The sequence below is a fragment of the Diabrotica undecimpunctata genome, chromosome 2 (genome assembly GCF_040954645.1).
Source record: "Diabrotica undecimpunctata isolate CICGRU chromosome 2, icDiaUnde3, whole genome shotgun sequence".
Lineage (NCBI taxonomy): Eukaryota > Metazoa > Arthropoda > Insecta > Coleoptera > Chrysomelidae > Diabrotica > Diabrotica undecimpunctata.
The window spans coordinates 71,223,317-71,241,064 of record NC_092804.1 but is presented as its reverse complement, the minus strand read 5'-3'; the positions used below and the strand labels follow the sequence as shown (position 1 = coordinate 71,241,064).

At 30.7% G+C, this 17,748-nt stretch overlaps 1 protein-coding gene across 4 annotated transcripts in view; it reads left to right on the top strand.

Moving 5' to 3' along the window:
• The window catches only part of EcR (Ecdysone receptor), a 995,783-nt gene extending 981,084 nt beyond the window's left edge, over nt 1-14,699 (top strand). For all 4 annotated transcript variants that reach the window (XM_072523096.1, XM_072523095.1, XM_072523098.1 and 1 more), the window contains one exon: nt 1,306-14,699. In XM_072523096.1, the coding sequence (XP_072379197.1) occupies nt 1,306-1,556 (251 nt within the window). In that variant the 3' untranslated portion in view covers nt 1,557-14,699. The remainder of the gene's footprint in view (nt 1-1,305) is intronic.
• Nucleotides 14,700-17,748: the final 3,049 nt, after the last annotated feature.

Genomic DNA, 17,748 nt, shown 5'->3' with positions numbered 1-17,748 from the left:
AGAAAATGAATCATCTTCAAACAACTATAGATAAGGAATGTATAATTTTATGGCTTATCGACTCCTGTTGTATATATGCTTGTGAGATTCTTTTCATTTATTAGATTTCTGTTGTATCTATTGATGATTATCTTTGTTGTTTCCAAATTTTGGGATCCAATACGTTAGTAATTTGCGATCTGTGCTTGCATTCTGCTCTTCTTTTTACTCTTATGTCCTTTATTTTTAGATATTTTAGTAGAGTCCACTTTAACCTTTGACCCCATTTTCTGGTGGAGTCATGTATTTTGTCATGTTTTATGTCGAAGGTCTAATTTTATTTCATGTGACGCTTTATGTCAAATGTCACGTTTTATATCACGTATTATATCACGTATTTTCTCACGTTTTATGACATGTAATATATCACGTATTGTTACGTTTTATGTCAAATCTACACGTTTTATGTCGAATTCTTTTACGTGCCCAACGATTGTCGAATTTTGACATAAAACTTAACATTTGACATAGAACGTAACATTTGACAAAACGTGACATTTCACATAAACGTGACATTTGACATGGAACGTAACATTCGACATGGAACGTGACATTCGACATAAGACGTGATATTCGACATAAAATGTGACATTTGACACAAAACATGACATTTGAAATTAAAACGTGGATTAAAGTGGCTTTTTATCTACTGATATTGTGATTTATTTTAACGTAATCAATAATGGATCTGAATTTGCGTATCAAATGACATAGACCGTTTCTAATTTTGAAGTGATTCATTTCGCGTAACTCAGTCATGCTTTCTCTTATCTATTTATTTGTTTATTTAGATTTAAGTTGTTCTGTACTTCTTGTTCTGATCTTCTGGTGAACCGTATACTGCCAGTAAGATAAGATGCCTTTCTACATTTTTTAATTAAGTTGTCAATTTGCTCATTCGTCGTTTTTTTTTTCTTTGATTTGCAGCCTTCTTCATTTTATTTTCAATATAATTCTGGCCCACTCTTTCTTATATGCTAATATTCTGAAGCATGACAGTTAACAAAATCAATGAGAGCCTGTCTCCCGTGATTATCAGAAACAAACCTAGACTATACAATATATTTAATTCAGTAAAGAAAGACAACAGTTGGTGCCCTATTTCATTATGAATTTTGCCGTCAGTCTCTTGCTACCACTAAATGTTTCCTGGATTTATTATAAATAAAATAAAACTTAGATACTATTTATTGATAGTACTATTATATTATATCGTAATATTTTTTAGATTATAATTATATTTATTTTTTTTTTTCTTTATTTTAGAACGACCAGATCTAATTGAAGGTTGGAAAGTGGAGAAAATCCAGGAAATATACCTAGAAGCACTACGGGCATACGTAGACAACAGGAGGAAGCCAAAACCAGGCACGGTATTCGCGAAACTCTTATCAGTGTTGACAGAGCTGAGGACTTTGGGAAACCAAAACTCGAAAATGTGCTTCAGCTTGAAACTAAAAAACAAAAAGTTACCCCCGTTCTTAGCAGAAATTTGGGACGTCGACCTGAAGACATAGTCTACATGACCCCCCCGGATACCCCGGAAAGGGTGGTGCTACGAAGGTACAACTGTTCGATTGTTATTAAATATCGTTGTATATAGAAGCAAAAAAGGACAGAGAAAATCAGACAGTATGACGTTAGCACCACCAAGCTGGCTGTGAACAATATTATATTACTCTTTTTTTATAAACTAACACGACGGCACCTATAGAAGAAATATAAAAAAAACATTTGTTAGGATGACGTAGTTCGACTTATTCATATTAAGAATCAAACTATACGTAGATTTTTTAAGCCTCTATGAAAAACTTTTATATAAGAACCTTTCTTGGCGATATGCTTACTTAATTGGTAAGACTGGACAGGACTGAACTAAAAAACCATTCAAGGTGCCTTTCCGCTTAAAAACGGATTTAAAAAGTCTGAGGGCTGGTGCAAAAGAAACGAAAAATTAAACAATGAAGAAGAAAAGAAAGATGTAAAACGTAAAATGTCCAAATCGTGCAATTTAACCGTTTTATTCTTGGATATAAAGCACCGTATTTTGGCAATGGGGCGGAATTACTTCAAGGGGAAGATTACAATAACTAAGAAAAAAGAAAATCAGCAGCCGTCCGAAGAAAAAATATATGAAAGTGAAGTGATTTCAGACGTAGCGACTTGAACTGTGCTATTTTCGACGTGTGCCATCTCAAATTTTTAGATGAGGCACTGTACTACACGTGCGCATTGAGTATAAGAATAACATAACCTCTTTATAATAGACTATCCTGCCTTGAAAAACTATTGATGTTTAAATTGAATGTGTAGTTAATAGTCTACTCATTTTTTATACGATATAGTTTTCGCCATTAGACATTTCTGCAGCTAGATAAGAAGAAAAACGAACAGAACACTAAAAAATTGAGATTTTAACACTTAATACTGTAATTAGTAAAAAATCTTCTTATAATATCTGACAGATAACATGCTCACAATAGATCTGGAACCTTGTACTAAACATTTTAAACCAAGTAGTAGTGTGCTCTTTTCAGTAATAGTAAAAAAAAACTTTTAGTGTCATTTCAATTTTGTCTTTGTCTATATTTAGAAATATCGAAAAATGGATATTTTTAATAAAGTTTCTTTATTTATTGTGTTATCAAATGTTGGCAATTAAACTTTTTACACTTTATTCGAAGCACCACGAACAAGATTGGTGTGCTTTGAGATTTTAATCACTTCTAGAGAATAATCTATGCATAACTTGATTACAATTTCCTTAATAAAATTTCGAACAATATACATATATGTTTACGAACAACCCTTATGGTTTGTGAAATAACTGAATTGCCAAATAGCGTCATTTAAATATAAATTCCACGATCTACTCTAATTTCGATTTTTCAATGACTCGCTATTTGCGTATTTTATTTCTTTGAATCATATCTTCAATGCTTGAGATTAACATTACATAAATTATTTGATCTGGTGATTTCTTTTTCTTGTCTGTCATATTGAGTAGTTCTACGTTTTGAGTATTTTACTTCCTGATGATGAGAATTTATTTTTATTTACGCTAACCTGTCTTCAAACTATTTTAAAATTAGATTACACTACTTATCAAAGTCGTTTAATCTGTAGTACAAGCGTTAATATTAGCTGTTTGTGGTAGTTTTTGTGTTCTGTTGGTTTGCGCCAAGCATTACATTTAAATAACGTGCATATAAACATATTTTTCATCGATGTAGATAAACATATTTTCATAAAAAAACGAGACAGAAGTATTTTGTTTAGACACACATAATTTCAGCGCCATCTATTGCCTTAAAAGTCCAAGTTAACCTTTGAGTCAACTCATATATTATTATAATCGATTTTTGTATTTATTATTTGTATAATTATGTTTTTAATTAAATTTATTTATCGTTATTCATTTTCAAATTTATTTTATTTTTATTATATCCTTGTTCGTGAACCAAAAAGTATTTTTTGTATAAAAATTTATGTATTTATGTTTGCAATTGAAAATTATCACATGCTTATGCTATCTTCATCAATATTTCTAAAAGCTGATTCTTTGTACAAAAGTGGACACTTCAGTTTTAAAATATAAACAAAGATTGCGACATTAGAGGAATATGCTGGACATAATACCCTAATGTATACGGTTATACAATACTCTACAGTTCATGATAAAATTATGTTTTATTTTTTTTACTAAATTCAATCCTGGGACGTATCGGTTTAGTACAGCTTAGACAGCCTGGAGACTATGCTGTAGACAATTGACAGCTGACTAATTCCGTGACGTTATGGCAGCTGACGTATGTATATTACATTTTAGATCGTAATCTTCAAATGCTAGAAATTTTATGAAGAGTGCGTATCATATTGAAGATCTTTATAATGTACACAGCGATTTTAGTATATATTAAGATAGCACAAAACTGTAAAATATATTTCAATTTCAAGTAATGACATTAAATATTAAAAAAAATTGCAATAATTGCCATTCATAAGGTTCAGCTCATGAACAAGTATATATTGTTAATGATTAATATAATTAGAGGTCTTATTTTTAAACTGGACTTAAAAAAAGCACATATTTGTTTACTCAGGAGTCAACCTTATACCTTATGTTATCAGGTAAAAATGATATGGGCAATATTTATGTATTGTATAGGAAGAGTTGCCAGTAATTTTACATATAAAAAGTCTAGATTATGATGTGATTCTAATAATATTTGGATGGCCTTTCCATTGTAGAAAGTTGTTGGTTTAAAAATTGTTCAAGAAGTAAATATTTTATTTATTGTCGCGAAGAGAGATGTCTGCAGAGTTTTATATTAGATAGAGATTCACCATGTATTAAACTTTACCCAGTAAGTGTACAAAATAATTAATGGTACAAAGACTTCAGGAAAAAGTTGTTATGTCACTCAGCAGTCGGTTGACTCCTTTAGACTATAGTTTCGAATCGCACCATCTTTCAACAATTAATATACATTTCTTTTTAAAATTAGAACACAAACGACATTCACTAATCTTACTTAGCTATTGATAAACCACCATTCGATCTATGTGGTAAAAAATGTAGCTCTGATTATGGTCTAAGGATACAGGTAGTAAACCATTCGAATTGCTTCAAGAGCAGCCAAATCAGCATATAGAAAAAGTTAAAGAGATATTGGTTATCGAATCTCATGTAAACTGTCACTGGCAATTTCTTTCACATGACTATCAATAACTTATTCAGTGCGCAGCTAAAGTCCCTCTCTCCTTCAGTCCAACTGTTGGTTGAACCATCAAACATAATTAATAAATTTTTGGGTAACTCAACTTAGGCACCAGAACATTGTTTTTATATTTCACTGACTCAATCTAAATGGCGGACGGGAGCCATTTTAGAAAAGTATGTTAAATAGGACCATATGGCAAGTAATACATTATTTGAACCAGCGTGTGCGTTATTAGGTTATTGAGCGATTTTGTCGACTGTAAAATACTAAGAATTTGATAGTCTTTATGGAAAATGCTTAAACAAGTCAATTTATTTTTTTATTTAAAATAAATAAAATATAAATTTAAAATATATAAAATAGCGCATCTGTGCTATTTTTAATTATGATTTCATTAAAAGATTAAAATACAAATGTAAAATTTATAGTTTTCTTTTATTATTTAGTAAGTTTGAGGGGGGAGGTGGACTTTAAACGGCTATTTTATAGAGTTGTGTCATATTTGCTGAAATGATCCAATTTAAATTTGTAAAATATATAAATACAACAATTATGAATGTTGTGATGACATATGGAAAGAATGATTACGAAAAACTGCTAGATATCATTGTCAGATCACTTGATAACTCATTACCTCCAGGATACTGTGAATTAAGCTTGCTTGTGGATAAAGATCAAATTGGAACTGATATATTACCAACATAGATAAGAACGTAACACCACAAATTGAAATGAAGCAGTCTAATATAAATCAAGAGCTAAATTGGCGTTTAAAATAGTATAGTGTAGGTCACGATATAGTGATTTTATCTTTTACATCTTTTTACAGCTATAATCCCCCTTCAAAGGTCTCGGCACAGGCCGATCCATGTGTCACATTATTCTTTATAATGCACAATCAGCACGTATCGAGACCCGTGACAGCTAACATTGGAGATATTTTGTAGATTTATTTAAAATGCACTATACTATAGTTTAACCACTGTAGAATTTTAAGAAAAAATGCAGTTTTTTGACACAATTGCAAAATCAACACGAAATTTTTGAAAGATGATAAAATTCGATAGTTTGTACTCACTGCCAGCAGTGACTCTGTCTCTCACCCACTCATGTTTCATCATCATGATACCTAGTGTTTCACTTGATGTTAATTCGTGGGTATCTTTTGAAATAACCAAAGGTCATAATTTTCGTTCAACTATTGTAATAGTCTGTAGAATGAGTGGTTGAATTTAAAAACGATTCTAGAAATGTTAATGCCAATATTTCCAAATACATTTTAGATTTTCATTACCGTGATTTTAAAAACAACCTTTGAGAAAATGACGCTTAGTCTTGTTTCATTTTTACTGTTACTCTTTTAACAATAGATATAATAATGTAATAACATAATAAACTGTTTAATGTTTATTGTTGGCCATAATACCGTATCTAAAGTTTTTATTAAAATCTTTTCTTAATGATTTCGGAGCACTTAATAGTGACCAAGAATTGATTTGTCAACCATCTTTGGTGGTTACTTGATGGAAATGCATATTCAAGAACATTCCACAGAATATAGTCGGCTTTCTCAGAAGAAAAACAGTTTTAAATTAACTACTTATATATATATATATATATATATATATATATATATATATATATATATATATATATATATATATATATATATATATATATATAATATATAGGTAGGTAAAAAGGGTAATAAGACCTTCTGTTAGGTATACAAATTTTTGTACACAAGAGTATGAGTCTGATGTTTCAGCGAAACATGTAAAGTTGACTATATTCTAAAGAAATTTAATTCATCAGAATTGTTTTTAGGTTGACAGACAAATTTACTGAAAAAGTTCTCCTGGTAAAAAGCAATAGTACAGATTGTTTGGTTATTTCTAAAAATACCCACATAAAGATCCATGCAGTCTAATAAACAGTTGAAACAAAGACTTTTATAAGTAATTAATAAACTATATAACTTAAGTAAAAAAAGTCTTTGTGTAAATATATACCCGGCACAAATTTTTAATATCGACATGGTGAAGTTATAAAATCGAGAGAGTTTTATATATATACAATTATTCCATTATTATATAGGTAAGTACATAACTAACGAAGCGTTGTGACATACAATGATCTGTTTAATTTCATATTAATAGTAATAATGTTTTCTACTGTTTTTAATGTTTGCGAGTGAAACGCAAATACATTGTTCTTTAAACTTAAGGTCGATATCAACAGGCAAAGCCATAGCTATATCCGATCACCAGCTGCCGTCACCGTAGCTTGTAAAATTAGCACATCCAAAGCAAGATATGTTCGCCATACTACCCACGACGTAACCACTTTTTGGTTTATCGGCACTGGAACGGTGGAACCTCAGTTTTCAAAGGAAAGACGAGTGTTGTAGAGGTTGACGAGTATACGATAGTTGGATCTGCTGATTAAAAAGGACTCTGCTCTCAATATAAGGGATATATTTGATAATGTACTGAGTAAGATTTAAGGCCTTGAGTTAAGTCGTAGAGAAAGTTTCAACTGGATAGTACAGAAGTTTCTCACAACTGCATAGTCAGCTGTGATTATCACTAATTTCTTTCAAACAGACGTTAATTCACACAGTCATTGAGCTTCAAGTGGAGAATGCATCCAGATTTCGGAAAAAATGAAAGGAAAAGTAAATCCTGGAAACTTCTCACAGCTGGTATTAACAACTAAACGAAGCAGTAATAACTATTATTTCCATCTACCGGTAGCATAGCGATAAAAATATTACAAATAAACACATGTTTAATATCCCGAAAGAACTAAACGATGATCAATCCGAACAGGTAGAGTTAATGGTATGTGGAGTTATACTCAAAATTCAAACGTCGTCGTAGGTTACAAAAAGAATTTAATGGAATTATGGTAACAATAATTTTTAGTGTAACAATAAAACTTAATCCCTTTAGTTTAAATAATAATCAAGTTATAAATATAAGGAGAGAGAAGAGAAGAAAGACGGAGCATGGTTCTGAGAAAAGAAGAGTATTGATCTTAAAAACACCTTTACAAAACTGACAATGATAAAGATGAGGCATGTAGTTTGTTTACATAAATCAGAAAGGTGAATATATATCTCATATCCATCTCATAATAAAGATATCCAACGTTAGTAGATCTTGCCACATTTTATGCAGTAAGGTTAGTCGCTAGTGGTATCCTCATTCTAGATTCTAGCTAGATATACAGAATCAACTATTGGACGTTGTGAGTCTAGAATTTTTTATCAGTTAAATAATCGGAAAAAAGAAAAGAGAAAGATAAAACATAAATTCCTAAAACTGTCTGTATCATTCATTTTCAAACTTAATGTTACACAAAGATTTTGCCTTCATTTTTCAACAAAATAAATATTAGTAAAAATAGAAATTTTTTCCGCTTTGTTTGTGAAATTAAATGGGTCAACAAAGTAAAAATACTTGTTTTTATAACGCACCTTGTACATTTGACACTGCCAAATTTTTTGGACTGCCATCGTGCTAACTGTAGTTTTTCGTAAATGTTTGTCTGTCATAGAATTAAGAATAAAAAGACTGCATGGATTATTAAGGTTTAAAAGGAAATAATTTTTAAAAAGGACTGTACTGTTAATCATATACGTGTTTGAAAAATTTTTCTTGATAAGCTAAACGACGTTAATGAACAAGTTAAGTATCGTTGACAGATTTTTTGCAGATGATTAGGGATTGCAGTTAAACAAGAGATATATTTAGAAGAGTTATGAAATAAGGTTCTCGTGAGAGTAATGTGTTTTTTACTTTTTATATTCCCTTTTATTATAAGCAACAAAAACATTATCTTAATATTTATGTGAAATATTTCTCATTATTTAATTCATCCAATTATATCGGTTTTTTGAATTTTCTAGTTTTCTAGCGTCTTAATGCCTTCCGTTGGGGATCAATGAATAAGCTTCACCGAGACGCGCGATCTTATTTTGTACCGTTCTGCTAATCCATCAGCCGATTGGATTCACTAAGAATTTCAATTCAAAGCTGCCGATCCATGTTCGTGAAACAGATGCGTTTGAAAATTTTATATGATTTTCGTGTGGTTTGAACCAAGAACCTCTTACTGTTCACTTCGAAACCAAGTTGCCAGTCTGTTAAACCGACATACACGGAATAAAGAAATCGTGTAGGGGCATTCTTAAAGATAAAGTTGAACTTGGAAATATTCAAGTAGTTGAAAAAACTTCAGGAATTACGACTGCAAATATTGCTTCAGAATACTATAGATCGAATAACAAAATAACACTACACAAGAAGTTGTTAAAAAAATTAAGACAAAAAAGAGAGATATGTTGAAGAATAGCCGATAGCAAGTCACAAAATTTGAATAAAGTACATAAAATTGTGTAATGAGTTGAAGATGAATAATGTAGGAAAACAACTTGGGGTGAAAATAATATTACAAAAAAGAGAGTGGTAACGGAGAAGAATGTCAAAAAAATTGTAAAATGCCGTAGAATAAATAGTTAAGAAGTGTTATAAGACTTCATATGACTGTGTGTATGTTCTAATTTTATAGCGCCTTAACACCTTCCATCAGAGAGATCAACTAATCTCTTTCATAAAGAGATCAACTAATGAGGTCACCAAACCGTGAGACACTATTTCTCACCTTACTACTCATCCGTCGCATCGACCGGCTGAATTCACACCGATTTGTATTTAAAACGGCCATATATCTTTTGGGTTTTATTCTGTTGTGTTTGAAATATTTCTCTGAATAGCGTGTGACTCCAACTATGATCCAAGTAATCTGTACAATTATTGGTGAGTCTGTCAGTCCGCTGAACCATTGAGACCACTGACTTCATTTGTATATTTTTTAAAAAGTACCCAGACTATAGACAAAAACGGATAAAAAGTGGATAGTGGATTATTGTGAGTCAAATGTATTAATTTTCATAACCTAGGAATTGAAACGTCAAAATAAACAACCATTAATACAGAAATGAACAAAATGTAAAGCATCTTTTTCTGTCGTATTATTTTAGTTAAATTGCCTGTTTCATCTTAATACAGCTGCTTTTTTCGTGATTAGGTCATTAATCTTCAGCGATTGTCACCTTTTTCCTTCACTTCACTCTTCCTTCTTTTAATGTGTGTTCATTTCACTCTTTTTCAAACCTAGGTAATATTTTCTTTAACCTTATGCTTTCCATATAACCAATTAGATGCTTTCGAATCTCTCTCTGTCTAGGACTACCTTTCCAGATATTGTACGAAGTATCTTTCGTTTCGAGTTTCGTTTTTTTGCTTGATAATTACTCCCTCTACTTTAAGCTTGCATCCCAGTGGTACCTATATCGAATATCTGGTTTTAGACTCGGAAATCATAATGTTACAAGATTCTTTCCATTCTATGTTGGTGTAGAAGTCGTTTTCATGGTCCATTACTAGCACTGCATCATCTGTAAAATATAAAATCTCGGTAATCTCGGTTTCTTTTATTTGATATCCTTTCATTTTACGTAATTTTGTTATTATTGCGTTAACGATGCTTTTGAATAGAAGTATATCTATATATAGAGATTAATATCTCCTTGGAGGATAACATTCCCAGTCGGTATTGGTTGAATACAACACGATTTATGAAATCCTAAAACAATACGTCTACCATAACACGAAAAAATTTTGAAAAAACTGATTTGAAAGATAACTTAGAAGTCGTATATATTACAATATTTGAGACAAAGGGTCGGTAGAACTTCTGGAACACATTGTTTTTAATATCTATAATTATCTTAACTATTGCAGTTTTCTAAATCGGTGCGACCTACGACGAAACCTTAGTTCCAACTCTTCTAAATATTTTTTATATTTGACAAGTTATTCTTGTGTTAGATTGAAGTTTTGTACTGATTTCTTTTGAAATCCTTCGCTACGAAAACGGAAGAAATCGTTACATAAAAGCAACAGACTATTCAACATTATCCACTTTTGTATGTAAGTCTCAACTGACAAGAGAAAACAACCTAGGTAACACATTTTTTAAGTGTAACAATATTTAGTGCTTCTGTCAGTTGATCCTTAAATATGTAGAAACTACTCGAACTATTTTAATTGCATTGCTTTAAATTTAGAATAGTCTGTTAATATCGATTGTTTCAGTACCAGTTTTTTTCTCAGTGAAATCTTAGAAATTTGGGAGAAAAATCTAATTTATTTTTCTAACTAGTAGCTTCGTAATATTTGTTTACCTACTATTACAATGATCTTAGTATACTTAGTGATTTGATAAAAAAATCACTACGTTATAAATCAGCACAGATTGTGTTATAAAGTATATGTAACTAGATTACATAATTTTTATTTACAAATTTACACATATCGCTGCCTTAATTCTCTGTAGCTAAATTTGATATTTATTTATTCTTTTAAGGGCATGAGTTAGCATAGTATATTTACGTTCTACAATTTTTACGACACTTTGTGTTATGTACTAGGTACAAGGGAGTGTCATATTTTATTTGATATAGAATACATCACTCTTATTTTAAATTTTTAACTATTTTAACCGCAAGAGGGTGTATGTATCCTCGTTTAACGTGAGTACGTCGAAAAGAATTTTTGTTACCCCTATTTTAAACAAGGTAAATTAATTAGTGTAATGTGATTAAAAGCAGGGTAGTACAAACTATATTGGAAGTGTAATTTTGTGTAATATTCAAAATAACTAAATTATTTATTTTATTGTAGCTATTACTGCAAGCAAAGCTAGAAATTTGATTTATACCTGTATATAACTATAGCTTCCCTTAAATTTCAACTCAAATTAAATCATACGTTTTATTTAATTTTGCCCCACCAACTATTCATATACGTACTAATACTAGATAGATATCGATAAATGATATCGTAAAAGTACTCCATGCGCCATCATTAATAAGTATTTAAAAGTAGAAAATTACAATAATCCTTGCACCAAGTGAATATATGTTCCTTCTTCTTGTCCATTTATTTATACACTGTACGTTACATTTTCTTCTAATGTCTTCACTTCTCTTTTGATCTCTCAGCGTATTTCCTGTAATTCTTCTCAGTACTCTCATCTCTGCCGTTTTCAGTAGCCTTTGTGTTGTGGCTGTGTCAGGTCTTGTTTCTGAGACATATGCTATTATTGGTCTTACACTGGCTTTATAAATTCTTGACTTCATCTCAGTGTTAATGTGTCTGTTTCGCCATGTAAATAAGGCATTGTGCCAGTCTATTTACTTTTTGTACTTGATCTCTCACTTCTTTGTCGAGGTCTCCATAGCTGGACAGTGTAATTCTAAGGTATTTTATTTCCATTACTTGTTGCCATCAATTTCTATTTTACATCTTGTTGGTTCTTTGTTGATTACTATTGTTTTAGTTTTCTGAGATGAGATTGCCATATTAAAGTCTTTTGCTCTTATGTTAAATCTGTGGACCAGTCTTTGCAGACTATCTTCATCTTGGGCTATAAATATTGTGTCTTCTGAATAACAGAGTATTTTTATTTCTTTGTTTCTCATTCTGTATCCTCTTCCTTCTGTAACGTTTTTGATGATTTCTGTAGGTTCTGTAAATTGTGTTGTTTTGGTTTTTACTTTTTTTTTTAAGCTGAAGAATTTGTATTCTTCTATATATTCTTTTCAGTATATTTTTCTTCCTAGTTTGTTTTTTTACTTTTAGGTTAAAGTTTAATTGTTGGCACTCCTATTTAATAGAGAAGTGGCTCGTACCATTCGTACTTTTATTCTTTAGTACATTTTCTTGTTTGTTATTTTTATTTACACTGTTGTAATAAAATAAATTAGACGTTTAATTTGTGTTACCCTGTGACGATAGCGATTATATATAATACAGAAAAATTTAGAATGGTTGGTAACAAAAAGTCCAGGGTACTGTAACAATTTTAGATAATTTTAAAGAAATATTAGTCGATTTTTCCCCAATAATATGTATATTAGGTTTTAAATTATATTAGTGTAACGATCTCTTTAAAAAATCCTTGTATGATAATGTATATATTGTGGTAATAATGATTTTAGTCACTTTGTTAAACATACAGAGTAATATTAAGTTCTGTTACACAATCTCTTATGTCCAAGCAGGGAATTATGAAAAGTTATTTATGCCGATTATTATTATCATTGTAATTTTATTTAAATAATTAAATGAATACATTGTAACCCTGCTTTCACAGTAGAGTTTCATTCCTACTAAGAGTGAATATATTTTAGATTAATTGAAAGAACGTGCAATATGTACAAATTTTACTAATTTACTTTTTTTATATATATTAATTATTAGGTCTGTATATCAGGATATATTGAATGCAGGATGCTGTGATAAAAAGTCAGATTTGAAAGTGAGAAATCGGTAATACATAAAGCAAATGCAGTTGTATGTTAGCTAATTTCAGTAAGATGTTTAATGTAAATATCATGAGCTTCTTGTTCTTGAGAGTCGCTGACGGTGGCAGTTACTCCAGCGTGCTCTTTTATATTTTCTGTATAATCAACCATTTCTGCCACGTATTTCCTATCCTATATTTTCCTATCCATACACATGACTGCAGATAAAAAGTTTTGTTCTTGTAATTATTTTGCAGTCTTACATCTCCATTACTCAAGATATTCAGTCAAGAAAAAACGTGCAATATGCATGAACACCGCTTAATCATATTTTCTATGACACATTCATTGATTGAAGAAAGGTAAAATATAGCGAGAGAGAGTAGTGGCGAGCGTACTTCACTTCTGTGGGAAATTATCAAGATAATATGTTTACGTGAAATTATATAGGCGGGCTTTTTCTTAGCTGTAGATAAATTATAAACGGTTGGTAGTCTTGTAAAATGTGATTCAGACAAGTTCCATTTAAACTTATTAATATTTTGATGATATTTTAGCTTAACATTTCTGTATCCTAATTCAAAAAATTTTTAAGTATATTAATTGAAATATTTTCGATTTATTTTGTAATTTTTACTAGTCCCTTAATATTTTCTTATGCTGATGTCTCTATTTGCAATAAAATGAAGTTGTAGTCTTAGTTTTAGTTCACTTTTCAATTAACTTTTCACTTATTGGATTTTGGGTTAAACTAATCTACTTTATTTACTGTGATTTCTGTTGTATTTATCATGACATATACAAATCATACAGACAAATCAGAAAAATCATGAAACGACAGTGTCTAAAGATAAAAAGAGTTAATTACAACAGCCAATTGCTTTACTTGGTAGTCAGTTTTTTATATAAAATCAGACTTTTTATTTCTACATCCTGTAGATTTGTTTACTTTATACAGATGAATACTGAGTGGCAGTATTATACATAGAGCGGATGGTGATTTTTTTGAAAAGTCACCATCTTAAATGGTTGAGAAACGTTTAACAGCCATGTATTCTTTATTTATTATCAGATGTAGTAGTCAATGTGCAAACTCAGTGTCAGTATAATTATAATTATGTTCTCTTTGTATATTAGATGTTAACCAGAGATCTGTTACTAAATATATTTTTAAGTAGTAGAATCAGTTTTATTGTTGACGGTTTGTCACTTAATCTACTATGTCTGCTTAAATGCAAATACTGTTTTAACCTGACTAGAAATAAAAATAAATTATTTGAACACCTAGATATAATTCAGATATTTTTCAAAATGTTTATTGATGTAAAAAGGTTAATAGTCTTCAAATTTATATATCAGTTTTGAAATAGTTTTTGCATATACTTTATATAGATAGTTTACTATTGTACAGAGCCTATATTTTATTTATGATGGCTGTTGGACGTTCTTGAGCCTTATCACAGTTGACCTGCAACATGACCTGTACCGCAAATCGAGTGTTGTATGCAATGACATGTTCGATGATATATTTTGTGCAGTAAACAGTAAATTAATAGATATTTGTGTGTTTTATTTCTTTATCAACATATAAACCGGTAAAAACCAAATCCCATTTTAAAAGTTCGCAAACTAAAAAGAAATAGTAGAGGACTGGCAAAAATTAATCAAATAAAAATTGAGATTATCAAGTAGATATTAACGTATAATGTTTACCTCTATAAATAATACTAGGATATACAAATATACATACTAGGATATACAAGTAACAATTACCTAGAATATACAAAAAGTATTTTTTATCTTCTACATTGGTTAAAAATAGTTCGACAGCTGTTACCAGGTGTAACATTGCGATATATGGTTACACCAAAAACGACGTCGTCTCTCCTATCTAAATTCATCTTTTTGTTCTCATCCATTTCATTTTTGAAAAAACTACTACAACTATAATTGTTACTGTATTATTTATACATCTTATCGAGGTGACGTATCACAGGACATAAAGAGATCCTAAATTAATTCTCTTTCCAGGCAGGAAATCCCCTTTTTACGTGGTAGTCCACAAAACGGGCCCAGACGTAGAAAAGACGAGCTTGCTTCTTGTTTTGACAACTTATCAGCATCCTTACTTCCCCTTATTCCTTTAGGATTTGAAGAACGCCTTGGCGAATGAAATGTTGACTATGCCACGCTAGTCACTGCGGATCGGCGGGTATTGATATCATTTTATATTATTAAGTAAGTTTTGACATGAGAATAGCGCCAGAGCTTTAATCCTCAAAAACCCAACATTTAGGTAGGATTTTTCCGCTCAGTACATTCGTAAATTCCAAAATTTGTGCTTGACTTCTGTTCTGAATGGCACTTTCAGTCTATGGATGTGGACTATAATTTCAGTGATTTTTTAGATAGGTCTGTATTTTCAATAAAGCATTTCCTTTAATTATAATTAAGTCAAAACATCACAAACCCTGGACTACGAAAGGTATCCGCTAATCCGCATATAAGCCAAGAATATGCGTTTACTACTGTACATCAAAAAATTTACTACCAACGTCTTTGTCACTGAATATATCTTTAAGTACAGAGGAACCTATCTAAAACTTATCAAAACAACTAAAAAATGTACTATCAAAATCGTCTGGGAAGCTCTAAAAATGTTGCAAGAGAAACTTGGTCCACAATAAACGATCTTCGAAATAAAACTAACACAGCTCAAACATTTTTTCTTCCGAACCCTAAAAATCTAAATGAATACTTTGTTAATGTGAGTAAAAATATAACATCAACTATTTTGCCACAACAGATCCTATTTCCTATCTCCACAATTCAAAAAAGGTCTCGAATTCATTCTTTATAAGATTAGTTGATAAATCTGAACTGATCCAAACAATCAGTAGTATCAGAAGCAAATCTTCCTGTAGTACTGATGAACTATCCGTAAAAATTTTCTTAAATCTCCCAAAAAATTTTTTGAAAGTCCTGGTCTCACTAATTAATGATTCCTTTGAAAAAGGTATATTTCCAGAGTGTCTTAAGACAGCCATTATTAATCCTCTTCATATGGGTGATGAAAAATCGAATGCCTGCAACTATAGATCTATTGCCTTACTACCGGTCCTATACAAAATTATTGAGAGGCTTATAAAAGCCCGGCTTATGTCCTTTCTTGTTGAAGACATTTTATCACAAAGTCAGTTCGGCTTTTTTTCTAATAAATGTAAGTACCAGTGATGCTATGTTTTCTGTACTACATGAGGTCTATCAAGCACTAAACAATAATCTTTACACTGCCACTGTTTTTTGTTACTATGCCAAAGCTTTTCATTGTGTAAATCACGACATTTTGATAAAAAACCAAATTTCTACGCAATTCGAGGTGTTTCTTTGAATTGGTTCCAATCTTACTCGAGGAATGGGAAACAACTAGTTGCTGACATCACTAACTTAAAAATTGAAGGAAACATTTTTCTTTTTGCTGTTGGTACCAGTATCATCTGGAGGAACTCTAATATTGCAACTCTTCATGCAACTATAACTTCTGATCTACTTAAACTAAAAACCTGGTCCGACTCTAATTTACTCTCTTTTAACGTGGATAATATAGCTCTTCAACCTCTTGCTTCTTAATAACAGATCAGTATCGTTGATTCTGTAAAATTTCTTGGTATTTTTATAGACAGCAACCTTAAATAGTCCCTTTATATCGAATTGTTAAGTAAGAAACTAGCCTCAGCCTGCTATGCAATGAGATCTGTTTCGAAGGAAATTTATTTATCATCTTCCAAAATAACATATTTTTCTTTGTTCAAGTCTCATCTTCAATATGGTCTACCTTTTTGGAGTTCTAGTACAGTTGCCCAAGTTATTTTTAAATTACAAAAAGGAGCAATACGGTATCTTTTTGGCCTCAGCAGAATAACACATTGTAGAAGCTGCTTCAAAAATCATGGGATAACTCTTCCCTCTTTATATATTTTAGAAACTGTTTGCTTAATTCGTAAACACCTACATGTTTTTCCAGCAAGACCTAATCATGACTACTCCACCAGAAATTCAACCTTTGATCTGTATTTACCGATCGCGTCCACTGAGTTAGTAAAGAAATCTATACTATATTCGGCAAAAAGCATCTCCCTTTGCAACTTGAATCTATAACATATTTTCCCTAGTTCCGTAAAATGACCAGAAGCCTATCTATCTGAAAAGTCAATTTGCAATTTACTTAAATTTTGCAATGGATTGTGTATTTTATTATCTTTTATTTTGTGATATTGACCATTTATGTAATTTTAGTAAATTTAAAATTGTTTTTTTTTTATTTTTCTGACTTTATGTATACTTTGTCCATAAAATTGTACAATTTTTAGTGACAATAAAGCATATTTCTATTCTATTCTATTCTATTCTATTAAAGGCACTTGGTTTGACTCAAATCTTATTGTATATATACTGAAGAATTCTTAACAATTTTCGAGCATTCCTGTCTGTGGTGTGTATTTCCCCTAAAAAGGTATATAGGAACTCTTTCAAAGAGTTTTGAGAGCCTGAAATTTGAATCAATTACCACCATTACAAAGTGAAGTTGTTGTTCACTCATAACGCCGG